The sequence below is a fragment of the Marmota monax genome, unplaced genomic scaffold (genome assembly GCF_021218885.2).
Source record: "Marmota monax isolate L192 unplaced genomic scaffold, Marmota_monax_Labrador192_F-V1.1 WCK01_AAM20220418_F8-fsc00035, whole genome shotgun sequence".
Lineage (NCBI taxonomy): Eukaryota > Metazoa > Chordata > Mammalia > Rodentia > Sciuridae > Marmota > Marmota monax.
Window position 1 is genome coordinate 8,847,063 of NW_026691961.1, and position 18,952 is coordinate 8,866,014.

At 52.7% G+C, this 18,952-nt stretch overlaps 4 protein-coding genes and 3 non-coding genes across 9 annotated transcripts; 3 read left to right on the forward strand and 4 right to left on the reverse strand.

The window, feature by feature from the left end:
* Window positions 1-419: 419 nt before the first annotated feature.
* Window positions 420-9,743, reverse strand: Rpl3l (ribosomal protein L3 like). Of its 3 annotated transcripts, none has more exons than XM_046442400.2 (10): window positions 9,489-9,743; window positions 6,828-7,020; window positions 4,786-4,954; window positions 3,648-3,783; window positions 2,266-2,452; window positions 2,017-2,177; window positions 1,760-1,861; window positions 1,083-1,178; window positions 744-863; window positions 420-545 (listed from the first exon to the last, which is right to left on the reverse strand). In XM_046442400.2, the coding sequence occupies exons 2-10, from the start codon at window positions 6,865-6,867 to the stop codon at window positions 489-491; spliced, it is 1,068 nt and encodes a 355-aa protein (XP_046298356.1). In that variant the 5' UTR covers window positions 6,868-7,020; window positions 9,489-9,743; the 3' UTR covers window positions 420-488. The 3 variants fall into 3 exon arrangements, with proteins under 3 accessions (XP_046298356.1, XP_058434798.1, XP_046298349.1); XM_058578815.1 differs by lacking the exon at window positions 9,489-9,743 and adding an exon at window positions 7,354-7,519; XM_046442393.2 differs by lacking the exons at window positions 1,760-1,861; window positions 9,489-9,743 and adding an exon at window positions 7,354-7,508.
* Window positions 9,744-9,881: 138 nt separating this feature from the next.
* Ndufb10 (NADH:ubiquinone oxidoreductase subunit B10) lies at window positions 9,882-12,343 on the forward strand. The gene is made up of 4 exons (XM_046442421.1): window positions 9,882-10,098; window positions 11,669-11,807; window positions 11,979-12,118; window positions 12,190-12,343. Exons 1-4 carry the CDS (start codon window positions 9,951-9,953, stop codon window positions 12,291-12,293), a joined length of 531 nt encoding a protein of 176 aa, XP_046298377.1. The 5' UTR covers window positions 9,882-9,950; the 3' UTR covers window positions 12,294-12,343.
* Window positions 12,344-12,407: 64 nt separating this feature from the next.
* Rps2 (ribosomal protein S2) lies at window positions 12,408-14,351 on the reverse strand. Its single transcript, XM_046442410.2, has 7 exons — window positions 14,149-14,351; window positions 13,980-14,069; window positions 13,646-13,753; window positions 13,239-13,412; window positions 12,998-13,157; window positions 12,676-12,767; window positions 12,408-12,533 (listed from the first exon to the last, which is right to left on the reverse strand). The coding sequence occupies exons 1-7, from the start codon at window positions 14,323-14,325 to the stop codon at window positions 12,453-12,455; spliced, it is 882 nt and encodes a 293-aa protein (XP_046298366.1). The 5' UTR covers window positions 14,326-14,351; the 3' UTR covers window positions 12,408-12,452.
* LOC124093677 (small nucleolar RNA SNORA64/SNORA10 family) lies at window positions 12,832-12,965 on the reverse strand. The gene has a single exon (XR_006852029.1). It is a non-coding gene; the product is annotated as a small nucleolar RNA SNORA64/SNORA10 family (small nucleolar RNA).
* LOC124093683 (small nucleolar RNA SNORA64/SNORA10 family) lies at window positions 13,475-13,608 on the reverse strand. Its single transcript, XR_006852030.1, has one exon. It is a non-coding gene; the product is annotated as a small nucleolar RNA SNORA64/SNORA10 family (small nucleolar RNA).
* Window positions 14,352-14,597: 246 nt separating the features above from the next.
* Window positions 14,598-18,660, forward strand: Rnf151 (ring finger protein 151). Its single transcript, XM_058578873.1, is given in 5 exon segments — window positions 14,598-16,006; window positions 16,329-16,474; window positions 16,761-16,857; window positions 17,526-17,977; window positions 17,979-18,660. Coding segments are annotated over 5 exon segments (825 nt in total). The 5' UTR covers window positions 14,598-15,922; the 3' UTR covers window positions 18,025-18,660.
* LOC124093661 (small nucleolar RNA ACA64) lies at window positions 14,844-14,969 on the forward strand. The gene has a single exon (XR_006852020.1). It is a non-coding gene; the product is annotated as a small nucleolar RNA ACA64 (small nucleolar RNA).
* Window positions 18,661-18,952: the final 292 nt, after the last annotated feature.

An 18,952-nucleotide genomic window follows, 5' to 3' on the forward strand; every position in this document is an offset into this window, starting at 1 on the left:
CATTCACTCTGCAGCCGCCCCAGCCCCGCCCCTAAAAAGGACCAATCAGAGGGGCACCAGAATTTCGCCCGGCCCGCCTCCCGATGCCCCGCCCTTCTCGAAGACAGGCTGGATCCTGTCTTCCAGCAGGCCTCGCCCATCGGTGTCTCCTACCGACCACTCCCGACCGCTTCCCAGAAGCCCCGCCTCTGCCGCGCAAAGCCCCGCCCCGTCCCGTCCCTAAGGCCACAGAGTCACAGGGCCTCAACGGGATCTTGGGGACTCAAGGGGATCTTGGAGACTCCTGCGACCAGGCTCCAGAGTGGGATGGCGATGCACCACGGACCCGCATCCCCTCGCCCTGTCTCCAGAGCTAAGCCCTGAGCCACCGACCGGCCCTTCCGGCCTTTCTCGCGCCCTCAACTCTCTGAGACACTGGGAAGAGTTGACCCCGGTCTTTATTGGACAGAAGAGGCAGGTGGGGTGTGTGTATCTCAGGCCCACGTAGCTTATAAGTCTTCCGAGGTCTCTGGCTTTTCCTTTTCCAGATGCTTCTTTTGAGGGCCCTGAGGAGGACAGGAGGATTGTTAGTCACAGGAGTCTGTCCAGGGATACCGTCCAATGGCTGCCCTGCTGACCCTAAAAGCCCTCCTGTGGGTAAGGCAGGGAGATGCCCTGCCAGCTCCTTCTGCACCAGTTTCCCTGGCCCAGAGGAGGAGAAATATGGAGTCTGAGCCCCCAGAGAACATGAGGGCTGAGCTCACCATGAAGGCCCTCTTCTCCTGGGCTGTCTGAAAGCGGCCATGGCCAAACTTAGAGGTGGTGTCAATGAACTTGAGCTCAATATTCTCCAGGGCCCTGCGGCTGTGATGCACCAGGAGGGACTGGAAATGGGTGGGAGAGGAATTGTCAAGGCCAGAGGGTCCCCATCCCCGCCCTTCACCTTAAATGCACACCAGGAAGGTCTTGCTCACCCCACTCCAGTCAGACCCTCGCTTTCAGCTCCCACCCCCCTACCCCACCTTGAGCAGGCTGGAGGATGGAACAGGCTAGCTGGGACAGCCCATGAGGGACAGGACCTCCTGTCCACATGCTGTGCTGACCTTCCTCAGCGTGATGACCCGCTTCTTGGTACCAGCAATGCAACCCTTCAGCATGACAAAGTCGTTGTTGACTTCCCCATAGTGGGGGAAACCACCCTGTGGGGGAGGCAAGTCAGAGGCCAGGCTAGTCAATGGGGTGCTGTATTAGGAGGTGGGTGTGGCTGGGAGTCCTGGAATTCCTACACACAGGGCTGTGATGGAAGGAGCCCCATGCCCAGCCCCCAGGCGAGGGGGTGACATCCTCATCCTGGATCACTAATCAGGGCAGCATCTGAGGCACATGCTAAGTTGTTTTGTGTCTTAGCTCATTTAGTGGTCTGCATTTTTGTGGGGAGAACTGAAGCTCAGAAGGTTGCAGTCTCTTGCTGCAGGCTCTAGCTGCAGCCCCTTGGGCTGGGCTGGGCTCGGCTTCAGTCCACAGCAGCACTGCTGCACCTCGTCCCTGTGAAGCAGCAGGAGTGCAAGCTCCTCAGAGGAGGCTTGGAGAATGAAGGAGACTGCAGGGATGGGGGCCACCAAATGGCTGCTCCCTAGTCCACTGGGCCCACATTACTGCCCACCTGGCAGGGCCATGTGCCCCCATCTGCCCGTGGGAACAGCATCCCACTGTGGGGCACAAACCTGAGCTCCTGACTGCCCCCTACATGCTCCTTGGCCAGCCTGGCCTCCCACCTCACCAGGGGTGTGATGGACTTGTCAGTCACATCATAGCTGGTGGATGCATTGTTCTTAACCAACTTTCCGTCTTCCATGTGCAGCCCTCTGCCAATATGGTAGATCTGCCAGGAGAAGAGGGCAAGAGGCAGGCTCTGGAACCAGGGGCATGTCCACATCCATCAGGACACGTGCTCAGACCCAGATGGGGATTTAACCATGCAGGCAGTGTTTGGGTCATGCACTCACCCACTGAGGTCTCCCAAAGCCATGGACATACCTTCTTGTTGAGCTCAGTGCGGTGGTGGTAGCCCTTCTGCCCAGCCCGTGCAATGGAGCAGCCCACGCGGGCAGGGTGCCAGGCACCAATGCAGGCCACCTTGCGTAGCCCCTTGTGGGTCTTCCGAGGCAGTTTCTTGGTATGCCAGCGGCTTGTGACCCCTGCAGGTAGACAGGGCTGGTGGCTGAGAAGCAGTATGGCCCCCACCAAGCAGCCTTTCCTGGAGACAACATCCCCTTTTTTCCCTACCTTTGACACCCCGGCCTTTGGTGACACCAATGACATCGATGACCTCACTCTGGCTGAAAACACTGTGCACTGTCACCTGCTTCTCCAGCCGAGCCTGCGCCCAGGCCACCTTTTCAGCCACCGTGCCGCCGTTCAGCTGGATCTCCATGATATGGGCCTTCTTCTGCCGGAAGGGCAGCAGCTTCATCTGCAGGCATGGTGCAGCCTTCAGTTCCCAGAAAGGCACACTCCCTACCCACCTGCAGACAAGGCATGGCCAGCCAGGGACCCTAGGTCTTTCTGTGCCTGGCTATATGCTGTATGCTGTACACTGTGGGGACAGCATGGAATGAGGTCGAGTCCCACACCCAGGGAGCCACCATCTAGTTGGGAGACAGATAAGCCAAGTCAACTATTGGAGAGGGATAGGTGCTCGGATGGACTGACATACTTCAGGAGTTGTCAGGTAGGGCCTCTCTGTGGAGATCATATCAATAATCTTTCCATTAGGCAAAGATCTGAAAGTTTCTGGGGCAGAGAAAATATCATGGGCAAAGGAACAAGAGTTGGTGGGACAGAAAGAAGGATGTGGCCAGAAGGTGGTAAACCGGGAGGGTGGCAGGTCCACACAAGTTGAATAGGAAGGAACTCAGCCTTTCTTCCAAGTGACGCAATTAGTCAGCAGCATCGGCTGATGCTTTGTGAGCCAGAGACTATGGGGACACACAGACCAGTTAAATCACAACATAGTGTTCAACAAATATTTGTAAAGCACCTACTGCATATGAGGCTCTGTGTGGGCCCTGGGGCCTGACAATGAATAAGGCAGGTGAGGCTCCTGCCCCATGGCCTCTGCCCGAAAGAGCTCAGGTCTGTTGATGGAGATGGGCATTAACCAACAACTCACCCATGAACTGTGGGTGTGAGAGTACCTGGGGAGAGCGCCTATTCAGTGGGCTGTGGGAGGCTCTGGAGTGGAAGGGCAACCTTTCTCAGGCCTAGAAGAAACTTCCTTGAAGGTAAAACACCAAGAACTATTCCAAAACAAGCCAGAGGGTGCTGGTTACCTGTCAGCCACCAAGCCAGAGCCCAGGGAAGAGCACTAATCACACCCGAAGTGCCAGAACCCAGAGGGGGCAGCCAGCCCTCCTAATTGGACATTTGGTGGAACACTCAGGCCCTTCAGAGAAATTTGGGGCATGGCCAATGCCCCCACGGCCCCTGGGAGGGCACTGACAGTCAGTGCCCTAGCCCTGGCTGCAGGTGTCCAGCCAGGAAGTTGGGCAGCCCTTGGCCTTGTGCCTGAGACTCTGGGTATTTTTAGGCTGACATTTGTCACAGCTCCTCAAAGCTGGAGGGGAGTGGGGCCAGGGGTGAGCTCTGCTGGGTGGGGTGGGGCTGACCTGGGAGTGGACAATGACCCGAATGACTCTGCAGTACTTCTTCATGGCGGCAAAGTCCTTCTGGAGCTGTTTCTTGCCGTCAGTATCCCGCCATCTCTTGCAGGCCTTGGTGAAGGCTTTCTTCTTGCTTTTGTGCCTGAGCCCCATACAGGAGGTGCTCAGAGGCTCCAGCCAGGGTGGCCCCCAGCAGTCCTGCCCCTACCCCACCTGCAGCTCCCCAAGTAGGAAATCTCTTCCCTGAAGCTCCTGCACTGGGTCCAGTTGGTCTGAATTTAACACAGGCTCCCCCCCCCCCGCCTGGCTTTCCTCCTCTCCCTGTAAAGCGGGGTAACTCCCTGCCTCCCTGTGGTCCAGGCACCTGGACACCACCCCAGCTGCCCCACTTCTGTGCTGCTGATCCCACTTCCAAATCAGGCACCATACCCCAGCCCTGGGCAGACATTACTTCTAACCCTCAGCAGAACTCTGGAAGGTGGAAATTATCATCCCTATTCTATAGAGGAAGAACCTTGGATTCACAGGAGTTAAAACTCTCAGATTAGGGCAAATTTTTACTGGAAACAGTGAGAACAGGACAAATAGCACTTTCTGGCCACTTGCTCTGTGCTAAGCACTGGGCACATTTCACTAGCCCTGAGCTCACAGCCACCCCACAACACAGGGACCACCCAGCCCCATCTTACAGCAGAGGAACTCAGAGGTCAGCCTCTCTGGTCCCACAGCCTGCACTGACCCTGGGGCCCAAGCTCATCATCTCCCACAGAGCTTCAGGGATGGCCGGTGCCTGTGTCTCTAAGTTCTGGTGCACAGGACCTAGTGCATGGAAGATCTGAGGCCTGAGAGTACCTTTCTACGCACAGGAGCTTCTGGATTGGCTGTATCTCTTTTCACCTTGGCTGCTCCGAAGCTCAGAGCAACTCTGATATTCCATCAAGTTAGCCCTGTAATTAACCCTGGGTATTATAATATTTGCTTCCTTGTTTTCCTCAATCCTGATTTCCTCTCCAGACCTTTAAGACATACTCATCCCTTACTGAAGTGAAGCACCTGCAGCTTCCTACCTTCTACTCGATGTTGACACCTCTCCTCTTAGCCACCCACCGTCACTGTTCCAGCACAGAGCTGGTGTGGCCCTCACCAGTCCTTGTAGAAGCGGCGGCGGCACTCATCACTGAGGTGTTCTGCAAATATGGTCTTGAAGCTCCGCAGGCCTCGAGGGGTGGCCACGTAGCCTACCACGCCCACCACAACCAGGGGTGGTGTCTCCACAATCGTCACTGCCTCCACTTCCTCCCGTTTGGAAATTTCTAGATGAGACCCAGGGACAGGATGATGAAGGAGACTTCCTGAGGCCCATGGGGAAGGGAGCAGAAGAGATGGCCACACAGGGTGGGCCAGGACAGCATGTAGCCAGTGGTTAGGGCAGCTTTCCTGCAAGGTGGGGTTGGGCCTTCTTATTTTTAATAATTTAAATGTATTTTTATAAGTTCCAGCAAGACCTAGAAAAATCCATGATCACACAGATACCACTGTCTAGGCTGCCGTGCAAAAAAAAAAAAAAAAAAAAAATAAAAAAAAAAATATATATATATATATATATATATGTTTTAAGAATATTTTAAAGGAAAGAAGGAATGGAGGGAGTGAGGAAGAGACCTGGGGGTGGGGACATGCATTGGTATTAATGCCACCTAAAAAAATTAAGGTACTAAGTTTTGTATTATGCATACTTTGCCACAATAACAAATAAAAGAGGGCCAGGTGTGATAGCACACATGCCTGAAACCCCAGCAGCTCAGGAGGCTGGGGCAAGAGGACTACAAATTCAAGGCCAGCCTTAGCTAAGAATTTAGTGAGATTTTGTGTAAAATTTTTAAAAGATTAATAAGGGCTGAGGATTTATCTCAGTGGTACGTTGCCCTGGGTCCAATCCCTAGTACAAAAATAAACAAATAAATACATAAATAAATAAGAAGGTGGGGGATGGAAAACAGATGGGTGTTGTCAGGAAGGGGCAGGAGGAATATGACTGCACAGGCCACCCAAGGATCCCTCAGGGGAGGATTAAGTGGTGGGTGCCCAAATTTACCCAGGGGACAAAAGTGCATACTGTGTACCTGTTTGAGTGTGCTAGCACATGCAGAACCAGAGAAACCTAGTTTGTGGGTGATCACGTCCATGTCAGTATGGTTACTTCTTACCACTGCCTGTGAATCTCTAATTATCTCAAAACAAAACAAAGAACAGTCGGGCGCAGTGGTGCGCGCCCGTAATCCTGGCACCTGGGGAGGCTGAGGCAGGAGGATCCTGAGTTCAAACCCAGCCGAAGCAACTCAGTGAGGCCCTAAGTGATTTAATGAGACTCTGTCTCAAAATAAGATACAAAAAGGGCTAGGGGCTGGGGTTGTGGCTCAGCGGTAGAGCGCTCATCTAGCATGTGGGAGGTCCTGGGTTCGATCCTCAGCACCACATAAAAATAAATAAACAAAATAAATGTGTACAAATAAAAAAATAAATATTTTTTTTAAAAAAGGGCTAGAGTTGTGGCTCAGTAGTGAAGTGCCCCAAAGTTCAATTCCCAGTACAAAAAGGAAAAAAAAAAAAAAAGAACAAAGTATACATATACACAGCTATAGGAATGTACTAAATAACAGTTGATAATATGGTCCACACATGGCCAAAAAAGTACAGCTGTCCTGGCATGGCCTTGAGTCCCAGTTCCTTCACCTCAAGAAAACTAATTGGACCAGCTTCTTTCTTTCTTTCTTTCTTTTTTGGGGGGGGCGGTTACTGGGGATTGAACTCAGGAGCATTTAACCACTGAGTTACATCCCCAGCCCAGGCTGGCCTGGAGCTTGTGCTCCTCCTGCCTCTGCCTCCCAGGTCTCTGGGACTACAGCCTACGCCACTGTGCCAGGCTGGACCGGGTTCTAGCGGCTCAGTGCTTCAATACTCACTGTAACTGGAGTCAATGGCAGCACCCACCTGAGCACTGCCCGTGGCCAGGGCCTGATGAGGGGCAGCGTGAGCCCATCACAGTCCTGACCCTGCCTCCCTTCAGCAGGGCCTCATCTTTTCTGAGACTGTAGCCACTCCTGGGCTGTAGGAGCAACCCCTGGCTCCCAGCCTCTGAAGGTTCCCCCTGACCCCCACCCCCACGCATCCCCTGAAGTGACTCACTGAGGCCTGGCCGGTGCACCTCACGCAGGGTGTGGGTCATGCCCGCCTTGTAGCCCAGGAAGGCAGTGAGGTGCACAGGCTGACTGGGGTCATCCCTTGGCCACGTCTTCACCCTGCCCCGGTGCCGCCGGCTCCTCTTATGGGGCAGGAAGCCCAGGTGTCCATGCCGAGGGGCAGAGAACTTCCGGTGGGACTAGGGGCAGCAGAGTGAAGGGTGGAGATTGAGGGATGGGGCCTCCACACCCTCATCTGCCCGCCCTGGTGGGCTCAGCCTGTTGGGATCCAGGAGGGTTGGGCAGCACTGAGGCAGAGTGCTCTGGGCACAGGAGGCTACTGCCATCTCCCATCTCTTGCCCCTTCTAGGCCCAGGAGCCCAGCCTTGGCCCCTTGCTGCCTTCTCAACTGCCCATCATTACAGCCCAGAGAACTCTCCATGCTTGGGGGAGATCTGGGGGACGCCCACCTGCCCCCCTCCCCAGGAAAGCCTGCTTATTCTTTGTTCAGGCTCCAGCCCCAGCCCACTGACCATGGTGGCCGATTCCGGGAGGCCAGGATGGGGCGTCCCCACCAGGCACCAGAGGTCGAGTGGCAAGGCCAGGACACGTAGCAACCAGATCCCATATTTAGCCCCTGGCACCAGCTCGGTCTTCCTCTGTGGCCAGCAGGGTCTCTTGTGCCAGGAGCAGACTGGGGCGGAGCATCAGACAGACAGCCTGTGATGGGGACACCTGGAGCCAGGGCTGGCACCCCATTCCTCCATGTCCTGGCACTGAGTCATGACGCTCCCAGGACAAGACCAACTTGGCTTGACAGGAACAACATACCTTAGTTGGGAGCTCCTCTAAGAAGAGCCTAGATTGTTGACAGTTTTTAGGTTTCCTGTCCTGAGGGCTATTAAGACTGAGCTGGACATAGGGGTGCGAGAGGTGGACAGGGAGGGTTGACCACATGCCCATCAAGATAGAGATTCCTTACCAGCTATCTGGGCATCCCTTAAACCAATCAAAAATGACACATAAAGTTAATCATGTAAACTAAGGCTGAGTACCACTTCCTTAGAGCTATATGGAAAATCCCTAATTCCTTGTGCATAAGAAGTATTTTAATATTTAAGTATTTAAATACTTTTCTGCCACCTCCTTTCTCCTCTCTTACACCATCTGAATCTTTTTTTTTAATATTTATTTTTCAGTTTTTGGCAGACACAACATCTTTGTTTGTATGTGGTGCTGAGGATTGAACCCAGGCCGCATGCATGCCAGGCAAGCGCACTACCGCTTGAGCCACATCCCCAGCCCCCATCTGAATCTTTTTGTTCCCTGGACAAATATCTATTGTCCCTTTCACCTTGAATAGAATGGTTCCACATGAATGTTCCCAAGAGCTTACAGACTTTAACATTATATTAAATAACATGGGGGGAAATACAGTTTTAGTCCTTATTCTCCAACTGATTAGTTTATTTCATAAGTTCTATTCATTTTTTTTCATTATTTTAATGAGCAGTTTAGCTTTTATTTGTAGAATTGTAATTGATCCAAACAGCCAAAAACAGCATAGTAATTATTTACAAATTTTATTAAAATTTCAAACAAGTAATATTATATGTATTTTTAAATAAAATATGTCCATTAAAAAAAAAGATAAAGTTTCCTGCTGGGGGTGATGGTGCACACCTGTGATCCTAGGGAGGCTGAGGCAGGAGGATCATAAATTAGAGGCCAGCCTGGGTAACTGAGACCTTTTCTCAAAAATATGGAAAGGGCTGGGACATAGTTCAGTGGTACAGCACCTTGGGTACTGGGAAAAAAGAAAGTTTTGAATGAAAAGAGGTTGATATTTAAATAATTTCTTTTTTGAGGAGATTTTTTTTTTCCTTTTGAGACAGGGTTCCACTATGCTGTCAAGTGATCCTCCAGCCTAACTCCTAAGTAGTTGGGACTACAGGTGTGTGCCATTGCACCTGGCTACCTTATTTTCCAATTTCAAGATTCTATGGTTATAAAGTTCTTCTGGGAATTGAACCCAGGGGTACCTTATCCCTGAGCTACATCCCCAGTCCTTTCTACTATTTATTATGAGATAGCATCTCACTAAGTTGATGAGATTGGCCTAGAACTTGCGATCCCCCTGCCTCAATCTCCCAAGTTGCTGGGATTTCAGGTATGCACACCACCATGCCTGGCTATCTTTATAAAGTTCTTTAGCTGCAGAATCACAAAGTTCTCTAGGTGTAAAATGTCCCTAAGAGAATGTGAATTTTGCATCACTAGATGCCAATATTCTAGCATGCTACCAAAATACAGTCTTTGGGTCGGAATGTCTGTGTTTCTAAGAGTTCATAATCTGAAGATTTAACATTTCCAATTCTAGATTCTGTGGGTCCCTAGCTGCTGGCTCCATGTCCCTGGCCCCTGCCTCTGGACAGGAGATGACTAGCACCCTGCCTGGATAGCCAGCCAGGTGTGCACATTACATATAAGGCCATGGTGGCTCTGGTCAGTGGCTGCCACGGGGCACTACAGTGCTCAGAGCTGAGATGGAACCAGCTGCCATAGGCCAGAGTGCCCTGTGCCCATGATGGGAGCCCCAATCTCTATGGGTTGGGCTGGGGGACAACTCATTCCTCCTGCTCTGCCCCAGGGAGGTCCCCAAACTCACTGTCAGCAGTCCATTCTTGAGGGACAAAGACAGCAGAGCCCAGAGAAGGTTGATAGGGACTGGGCAATCCAGAGAAGATTCCTGGAGGATCAAGACTTTTTATACTCTTTGTCGATTTCTTGACTTATTTGTTGTGTGTGTTCTACCAGTCGATGTTCTCCATAAAAGCCAGGTCGTGTTCACCTCGTTGCTAGCACCAAGTCTAGCCTGCAGTAGGTTAGGGAGGAATCATTTCTTTTGAGTTTGTTGCTCTCCGCCTGCCTCGGGTGCGATGGCTCCAGACCCCACGTGGGGGCGCCCGCGGCCAACCACAGCATGTGGTGCTCACCCCGCGCAGGCGCAGTGGTCGCCCTGCGCGCAGGCGCAGCATCGTTCCACGGCGTCCCGCGCAGGCGTATTTGCCCCGACGACCTCCGCAGGGTTATCTGTACCCGGCACCCAACTAGCGGAGTCCTGTGCGCCATGCCCGACACCTGGGACAAGGACGTGTACCCCGACCCCCCGCGCCGCACGCCGGCGCCCTCCCCGCAAACCTCGCTGCCCAACCCCATCACCTACTTCACGAAGGCATTCGACCTCCTGGTGGACCGGCCCGTGACCCTCGTGAGAGGTACGAGCTCGGGGTTCTGCCTGCTCGCGGGGACCCCGGTGCCCCACACCCGAGGTCCCCGAGCTCCGCCGCCTCCTTTGGCTTCCCCACTACTTCGCGGACCATTCCCCGGGACCTCCCCCGCCCCCGCCCCCTGGGTCGCTGCACCTTTCCCCGGGACGCCACTCCCTTGGCTGCGCCCTGTGCCTTCTATACCAGGACCCCTCTTTGCTCTCCGCCTCCGCCTCCGCCTCCGCCGCTTGAGAGGCTCCCTTAGTCTCTGGTCTCCGTCATAAACCGGGGTGTGTGTGTGTGGGGGGGTGCTTGCTCTCGCAATCAACTGAGTCCTTGGGCCTGTTATAGTCCCAGGCCCCTGCAATGCAAGTGACAACTGGTTGTAGTGTAATGGCTGAAATGCCCAAATTCGCCATCTCTGGTCCTAATTAGAAAATGTTCCATGCAACTCTTTGTGGTCCTGTTTGCCAGCCCTCTGATCAGCAGCAAGCGCTTGCTCTGCCTTGTTACAATTAAGCAGCTCATTCGTTCAACCATAAGACATTTGAGGTACATCGCATACTCAAGTGGTTTTTTTTTTTCCCTATATTACGGTCTTCCAAGTTCTGGGGATTACTGGTTTGGGGGTTATGTGTTTATTTGGCACTGGGGGTTTAACCCAGGGGCATTTTACCACTGAGCCACATCCCCAGCCCGTTTTGAGACAGGGTCTTGCTAACTTGCATGGGGCCTCGCCGAGTTGATGAGGCTGGCTTTGAACTTGTGATCCTACTGCCTCCGCCTCCCAAGTCCCTGGGATTACAGGTGTGTACCACCACTCCCAGCAGGTTATTTATTTATTTAATTTTAAATTATATATATACATTTTTTTTTAGTTGTAGTTGGACAAGTACAATTTTTATGTGGTGCTTAGGATCGAACCCAGGGCCTTGCACGTGCTAGGCAAGTGCTCTAGGCTGAACCACAACCCCAGCCCCAGGTTATTTGTTTTTAAGGCAAAGAGGTCTTGCTATGTTGCCCAGCCTGGCCCTGAACTCCAGGACCCAAGCAATCCTCCTGTCTCAGCCTACCAAGTACATGGACTATAGACATGTCACTGGGTCTGGTATTCTTTGATTAGGGAGTATAGTATAGCAGATGAGTCAGGTCCCTCTTTCTTGCTGTCTTAGAAGTGGTTTGTTTTGGGGACTCAAGGACTGAACCCAGGGGCCCTTAAGAGACAAGGTTTCACTAAGCACCTGGTGTTTTTTATTCCTGGATGCATGAACTCTTTAGTCCTGCTGGTTAAAGCTACCAGTGGAAACTTTAGGCCTGGAGGTCATTGCAGGAGTTCTGTTGGTGCCTTCTTGCCTAGAGTGAGGTTCCTGGGCTGTGGGACAGGTGGACTTGTAGAACTGGGTTCTGAATCCTGCCTTGCTCAGTCTCATTGGTGAAGACAAAGGGTTGTTCTGGTCACAACCTGTGATGATGCAACTGGAGATATCACCACTTGTAGCCTAGTCCTTCTAACATTTAGGAAATACCTTCACCCATCTATCTAAACTGACAAGTAAATTATCTGGTTTCCTTTCTACAGAGTTTATAGAGCAGCAGCATGCCAAGAACAGGTATTATTACTATCACCGGCAATACCGCCGAGTGCCAGACATCACAGAGTGCAAGGAGAAGGATATCCTGTGCATTTTTGAGGCGGAAATGCAATGGAGAAGGGACTAGTAAGTGCATAGCAGGGAATGTTGAGAAAGTATGAGACCACTTCCTACTGTCCCATCATTTCCTGGGGATTCCTTGGGATGGCCTCATCCAGTGGGTATATCTCTTGGGGTTGGCTCAGATTTTGAAGACAAGGCTTTCACTCAATCCTTTGGGTACTTGCTCCTTTTTAGCAAAGTTGATCAAGAAATTGTCAACATCATCCAGGAGAGGCTAAAGGCCTGTCAGCAGAGGGAAGGAGAGAGCTACAAGCAGAACTGTGCCATGGAATTGGAACAGTTTGCCCAGGTGGCCAAGGCCTACCAGGACCGCTGTAAGTTGAGCCCTGCCCACCCTTTTTTGCTTGTTTTTTCTTACCCAACCCATCCACCATCTCTTTCTCAGATCATGACCTGGGAGCCCATTATTCTGCCAGAAAGTGCCTGGCAAAGCAGAAGCAGAGAATGTTGGCAGAGAGAAAAGCTGCTAAGGAGGCTGCTGCCGCCTGAGGCCTCTTAACTAACCTGCTGCATTGCTGAAATAAAGTGATTTAACTCTACTTCTGGTGGTGTCATTAGCCCCTTCGAAATTCCAGCTACCAGTTTATATGGAAGACAGAACCATTTATTAATGGGTTTCATTCACTTTATTATTTTTGTATAAAAACCCTATGTTGTAGCCACGGCTGGAGCCTGGGTCCTCTGTACAGAGACTCTGGTATGGGTTTTCACAAGATGGTCAGTGAATTCCTACAAAGAAAAATCAACAGTTATGTAGTGGGAAACCATTCCCCTACAAAATTAAGGTGTTTCTGCCCCGCCCAAAAAACCTGTTGATAAGGTGGGCCATGATGTAAGAACAGTAAAATCTCACTAGCTAGACCAGAAATACCTGATAAGGAGACTTGGTGAACACAGTCTCTTTCCAGAGATCAGGGGTCAAATAGCTGTATGTCTTGGAGATGGCATCAAAGGTGGCCTTGGCTTCAAAACAAACAACAGAAGAGGGTTAGTGGCTAATAGCAGAGAAGTCCTCCACCCCTACAGAAGCTGTTGCACTCCTAGGAACAGAGAGGCCACTTAGGGGCAGATCTGCCGTGCATTAGGAGGGCCTTCCTCTCTCTCCCTTAAAATACGCCAAGCACACACTGCACCTGTGTGATTCGGCGGAGCTGAGAGAGGGTTCACTGCAGATTCCTTTGGGGGCCACCTACCAAAATTGCCCAAGGTGGCAGTGCAGCCCCTGGCAGAAGTGTAGCAGTCATCAATACCAGCCATCATCAGTAGCTTCTTGGGTACAGGAGCTGAGACAATGCCAGTACCTCTGGGGGCAGGGATGAGCCGTACCAGCACAGAACCACAACGTCCTGTCACCTAAGAAAAGCAGAATCAGGTAACAGGGCCAGAGGGAAAATATGCTCCACCCCAGGCCCATCAATAACCATCACAGCTTACCTTGCAAGGGACAGTGTGAGGCTTGCCAATCTTGTTCCCCCAATAGCCTCTCCGCACAGGAACGATGGAGAGCTTGGCCAGGATGATGGCCCCTCGGATAGCAGTTGCTACCTCCTTGGAGCATTTTACTCCCAGTCCAACGTGACCGTTGTAGTCACCAATAGCTACAAATGCCTGGGAAAAAACTATGTTAGGCGGCTCGTGATCCTCCACAACATCCATACACACTACCTAGTTCCTGTTGTGCCTCTCAAGGAAGAAAAGGCTACTGTGAGGCCAATCCAAGGTCCAGAGGGGCTCTTTCCTCTCTCTCCCCTGTACGAAAGTCACACGGGCAAAACTTAGTGTGACCATGCAGAGTGGGGAGAGTTTTGCCCAACCAGCCAAGTGCATGACAACTCTAATACCTTGAATCTGGTCCGCTGGCCAGCACGAGTCTGTTTCTGTACAGGCATGATCTTCAAAACCTCATCCTTGAGTGATGCCCCCAAGAAAAAGTCAATGATCTCAGACTCCTACAACAAAAGAACCGGTGTGCAAAAGTTGAGTGTTTAGCCCTTGATTCACCTAGATTCCAGGTCCGAGATGGCATCCTTTTCTATAAAAGCGAAGCCACCTCACCTCCGGCCATAACCCATGTCAAAGGTGGACACCCACACAAGCGCAACCACAGGCTCAAGGTGCAACTCTCCCAGCCCCTACCAAATTAAGCTCCGGGAGGCTGGTCGTTCAGCACAATACCTTGATGGGCAAAGAGAAGAGATAGATCTCCTCCAGGGACTTGATTTTCATGTCCTTGACCAGGCGGCCCAGCTTGGTGACCGGGATCCACTGCGGGGAAGGTGCCAGTCAACAGGGATACCTTCTGGGCGTCGTCCCCGAACGCGCCCCGCCCGCCCCCCGGGCCTACCTCCTTGTCTTCGGCCTTGCCTCCACGAGCACCGCGGCCACGGCCCCGGCCCCGTCCACGGCCTCGGCCGCGGCCTCGGAGACCGCTGCCGAAGCCTCCGCGGAAGCCGCCGCGGCCACCCATTCCGGGGCCCCCGGGACCTCCGGGACCTCCCGCTGCACCGGCGTCATCCGCCATTTGCTGCACCAAGAGACAAGAACCAGCCAATTAGCGGGGAGCTGCCTCTGTAGCAGCGTGGGAAATCCAGACACCGCGCATCGAGTCTGAAGATGCGATGGTGCGGGCTTGGCCCCGGCCATCCGATGTCCGCGGATCGCCAAGGCCCGCGCCGCGTCCCGCCATAGTTAATAAAACTACTCACGTGTTTTTTCCAGAGAAGAAGAAAGAACCTGTCTCGGAAGGCGCTTTTATAGCAGGCCAAAAACCGCGAGATCTCGGGAGCCTCGCCCGAGTGGCCCTAGCACCGCGAGGCGGCTACGATTGGCTCCGCGGCGCCCCGCCCTCGCCGCACTCTTCATGCGCCTGCGCATCAGCTCTTGCCGCAATCCGGGCATGCGCGGCGGGCGGCTGGGCGGACCGGTATAAACGCACGCGCCTCCGTCCCGCGGCCTTTCGCGGATGCCGGGAGCGTGTGCTTTCTTTCGTTTTGGTAGGTCCGATTTGCTCGCCTGTCCGCAGGTAGCCGAGAGACCGGCGTTGGTTGAAAATCACCCTCGGCGCTGGCGGTGGCCGTGGATGAGATTCGGCGCCCAGAGCCTCCAGGGGCCTCAGCTCGCCGCCCACTACCAGTGTGGAAAGGCGAAACCCAGGCCCCGACATCCCCGCTGCGGCTACTCGCGCGGTTATATCCCTGGCCAATCATCCCTGACCCCATCTTCTCTCTCCGCAGGACACGGATCTCCCGGAGAACTTGAGGCCGACGCCGCCAGGACCTTGGGGGGTCGTGGGAGAGATCGGTGGTCCCGCGTTTCAAATAAAGCTGTTTAACTCGGGATGTGTGGACGTTCTTGGGGTCTCCTACCTGCCGGAAAATCGAGCCCTAGTAGTGCGTTTCTTCCCGGGCTAGCCAAACTGCTTTCGGATATCACAAATGTAGGGCTTAGGCACGTGATTCTTAGGTGTCAGCCAGATTGGGACCCCTGGTCTGCCTGTGCAGTGGAGTGAATTTATCAATCCTTAACAGTGGTGCTCAACCTACATGAGCATGTATCTCTCTTCTCAGGCCTGCACAGATGATAAACACTGGAAGAGAACTAGCTGGTTCCCGGTGATTTAGTTCTCTCTGCTATGGAGAACCAATTGATCAACATCTGAAGACCCTAAGCTTTTGGAGTTCTCAGTGCCTGGGCAGCACCATCTGAGAAAGGTGCAGCTGTCCCTGTAATCCTACTGACCTTGGGGAAACAACTCTTAAAGAGTCTAGCTTCTCTGTGCAAACCTGCTCTGGGACCAGATGTCAGCCTCGACCAACATAGAGGGTCAGTGGGTGTCCACACCTGAGTTGGGGCTGCCCTAGTGTTTACATTCACTTTGGGCAGTACAGGGCTACTTGCTTTCCCAGCAGGCCCTGGACCAGAGTTGGTTTTGGGTTTTTTGTTTGTTTTATATATGTTTAGTTGTAGATGGACACAGTACTTTTATCTTACTTATTCATAATATGGTGCTGAGAATCAAACGCAGTGCCTCATATGCTAGGCAAGCGCTCTACCACTGAGCCACAGCCTCAGCTCTAGACCAGAGTTTTGATTGGCCTGAGCTGAACAATGCCACTGTGATGTCGGCCCACACCTGCTGTGAAATGGAGGCTCCCGAGCCCCGGGCATCAGTGGAGCTGCCTGCCGTCCAGATACAGATCATGGTAAGCCTAAGGCCCTCATTTTTCCAGCCCTAAGATTTATGCCAAGCTATCAGGGATTGACCCCATTCCTCAATCAGAAATGCTGGGCAGTGGGTTACAGCCCCTACAAGGAATGAGGAAACCTCTGGGTCAAACTTAGAGCCATCTCTGCTTCTCCAGCTAGTGATTGGTGGTCCTGGGGAAACCTTGACCCTCACGGCTGTCTTCTACATGAAGAGAGTTCTCATGTGGCCTACCTACCCACCCAAACACTTGGGTATGTGGAGTGGGGGGGGCCAGAACCTGGCGCCTGCCAGCTCTGATGCAGGTTTGACCTTTGCAGAGTGGCGGGTATGATCTCAACCTCTTTGCCAGCCCTCCCGACTGCAACTTCCTGTGCTCCGTCTGCCATGGGGTTCTCAAGAGGCCAGTAAGGTTGCCATGTAGCCACATCTTCTGCAAAAAGTGCATCCTCCGGTGGCTAGCCAGGTGCCACTGGGAACCCAAGGGACTGGGAGGACAGGTGTGAAGCCACTCCTGTGGTCCAGAGCCCAGACTTAGTCCTAAGTCTGCTGAACACTGGGTTCCAATAGCCACAAGATGCTAAAATGTGTGGGTCTCCTAACCCTGTAGTGTTAACAGGTCCCAGCCTTGGGGACCCCCTTATACCTCCTCCAGCTAGAGAGACCATTTGGGTCACCCCTTGAATATCTGTCCCTACGGTCATGTCACTCTGCTTCCTTCTCACCTCACACACACACTTGCCTCCTTCCAGACAAAACACCTGTCCATGCTGCAGGAAAGAGGTGAAAAGGAAAAAGATGGTCCATGTGAATAAACTCCGGAAAACCATTGGCCGCCTAGAAGTCAAGGTAGCTCAAAGTACCCATTCCCATCACCCTTGGGTGGGGCAAAGCCAGGGCCAAGCATGCCATCTTCAAAGAAAACCAAGTGCAGCCCAGGCATCAGCAGACCTAGCTAAGTTTGAGTCATATACTACTTACCTGTGTGACCTTGGGCAATTTACTTAACTTTTCTGAGCCCTTGGAGCCTCAACTATAAAATGGGGATTCTAGAGAATTTTCAGTGAAGTGCCAGGTGTATGGGCTTAAGTCTCCAACCCCTGATTTTACAGATGAGGAAACCAAGGTTTAAAAAAAAAAAAAATGCCCCGGGTTGGGAATGTAGCTCAGTATTAGAGTGCTTCCTCAGCATATGCGAAGCCTGGGTTCAAACCCCAGCACCACTACCACCCACACAAAACAAAAAGTGTGGCAAACATACCAGACTAACCCAGCTATACACTTCCCTGTTCAAGACTCGGGCCTCTAAACACCAAAGTTCTTCCCTCCTACCCATCTGTTCTGGAAGCAGAAAAGCTTGGGAGGTTCCTAGTCTCCTGGTTCTTGGTCAATGGTCAGATACCAAATGGGAGGAGAGGGTGGGGGCCAGGGAAGAGCCAGCTGGCAAATTCCCAGCCTGGCCTGGTCTGGCAGGGCCCAGCTAGGTTCGCTCACATGGAGGTTTCTCACACCCCCAGTGCAAGAACGCTGAGGCTGGCTGTTTGGTGACATGCCCCCTGGCCCATCGCAAGGGGCATCAGGACTCATGCCCCTTTGAGCTGATGGCCTGCCCCAACGAAGGCTGCTCTGCGCGAGTGCCACGTGGGGACCTGGCTGAGCACCAGCAGCACTGCCAGCAAGGTGGTGAGCAGCTTTGCCTCTTGGGCTGCGGGGCCACCTTGGGCCCAGCTGAACGTGCACGCCATAACTGCTACCGAGAACTACGCGAGGCCTGGAGCGAGCGCCAGGAGCGCAGCCGGACTCTGCTGCTAAGTCTGCTGCGGCGTGTGCGCCGGATGCACCGCACCACCAACCTCATCCGCCGGCAACTGGCCCAGCTAGGCAACTTCCTGGAGGAGGATGACACCCTGCTCCTGGGCACTGTGCAGGAGGCTGAGGCCACCCCAGTGGGCAGTACTGACGCTGAGGTGTGGGGATCACAGGGCCAGCGTGCCTTGTAAATACAAGGGCAAATAAATGCTGAGCCCAGGCCGGGCCTATCTCACCGCCTCTGTGCCTGCTAGCCTCATACCCTGTGCCCATTCCCCAGGCCCCCTTGCTCTTCATTTGTCTATTTCTTTTCTCTCAATGTCTCTTCTCCCAATCTCAACTCCAGTTGCTTCCTATCAATTTGTTTTATCAGTTTTGTAGCCTGTAGCATGAATGGCTCAAAATCGTTAACTCAGTAAAAGCCAGTTCCTCAGTAGCTCAGGAGGACCTGCACCCTCTCTGCACTCCTGTCCTTTAAGAATATCCTCTGGGGTTGGAGATATAGCTCAGTGAACTAGCACCGGGAGGCCCTGGATTCAATCCCTAGCACCACAGTCTCCTGTGCAATGGCTCCCTTAGCCACACTGACCTCTGCACCCCTAAGCAGTGGCTGTCCCTCTGTCCGAAACACGATCTCCAAAAAACTGCTTTACTTCAATTGCTCCGGTGCCCCCTTCTCAATGAAGCCTTCTGCACTGCCCCCATTTAAAACTGCACTTATGGGGCTGGGGATGTGGCTCAAGCGGTAGCGCGCTCGCCTGGCATGTGTGCGGCCCGGGTTCGATCCTCAGCACCACATACCAACAAAGCTGTTGGTATAAATAAAATAAAATAAATATTAAAATTCTCTCTCTCTCTTTAAAAAAAATAAAATAAAATAAAACTGCACTTATGCCCTCTGCCTAATCCCTTGCTAACCTACATTTGCAAAACCCTAGCCTTTAAACTGGTGTAATTATCCCCTTCTTCCCAGACCAGCTCTTGCCCCCACTGCTGCCCACTGGAGAGCTACTCCAGGGCAGGAAATTTTTCTTCCTGGGGTCTCCAAGGGCCTAAGGCAGTGTTTTGCATACAGAAGGTACTCATAAATTATATTTGAATGTCTCTGGAATTACCCAATTAGTGCGTTTATCCG

Excerpts from the sequence above, each read along its gene's own strand:
- Ndufb10 (XM_046442421.1), top strand. The coding sequence starts at position 9,951 with ATGCCCGACACCTGGGACAAGGACGTGTACCCCGACCCCCCGCGCCGC. Across the intron at positions 10,099-11,668 it reads GCCCGTGACCCTCGTGAGAG|AGTTTATAGAGCAGCAGCAT; the intron begins GTACGAGCTCGG and ends TCCTTTCTACAG. Across the intron at positions 11,808-11,978 it reads ATGCAATGGAGAAGGGACTA|CAAAGTTGATCAAGAAATTG; the intron begins GTAAGTGCATAG and ends GCTCCTTTTTAG.
- Rps2 (XM_046442410.2), bottom strand. The coding sequence starts at position 14,325 with ATGGCGGATGACGCCGGTGCAGCGGGAGGTCCCGGAGGTCCCGGGGGC. Across the intron at positions 13,413-13,645 it reads GCCAGCGGACCAGATTCAAG|GCATTTGTAGCTATTGGTGA; the intron begins GTATTAGAGTTG and ends GTTTTTTCCCAG. Across the intron at positions 13,158-13,238 it reads CTCACACTGTCCCTTGCAAG|GTGACAGGACGTTGTGGTTC; the intron begins GTAAGCTGTGAT and ends TGCTTTTCTTAG.
- Rpl3l (XM_058578815.1), bottom strand. Across the intron at positions 2,453-3,647 it reads GGGTCATTGTCCACTCCCAG|ATGAAGCTGCTGCCCTTCCG; the intron begins GTCAGCCCCACC and ends CCATGCCTGCAG. Across the intron at positions 1,862-2,016 it reads GCACTGAGCTCAACAAGAAG|ATCTACCATATTGGCAGAGG; the intron begins GTATGTCCATGG and ends TTCTCCTGGCAG.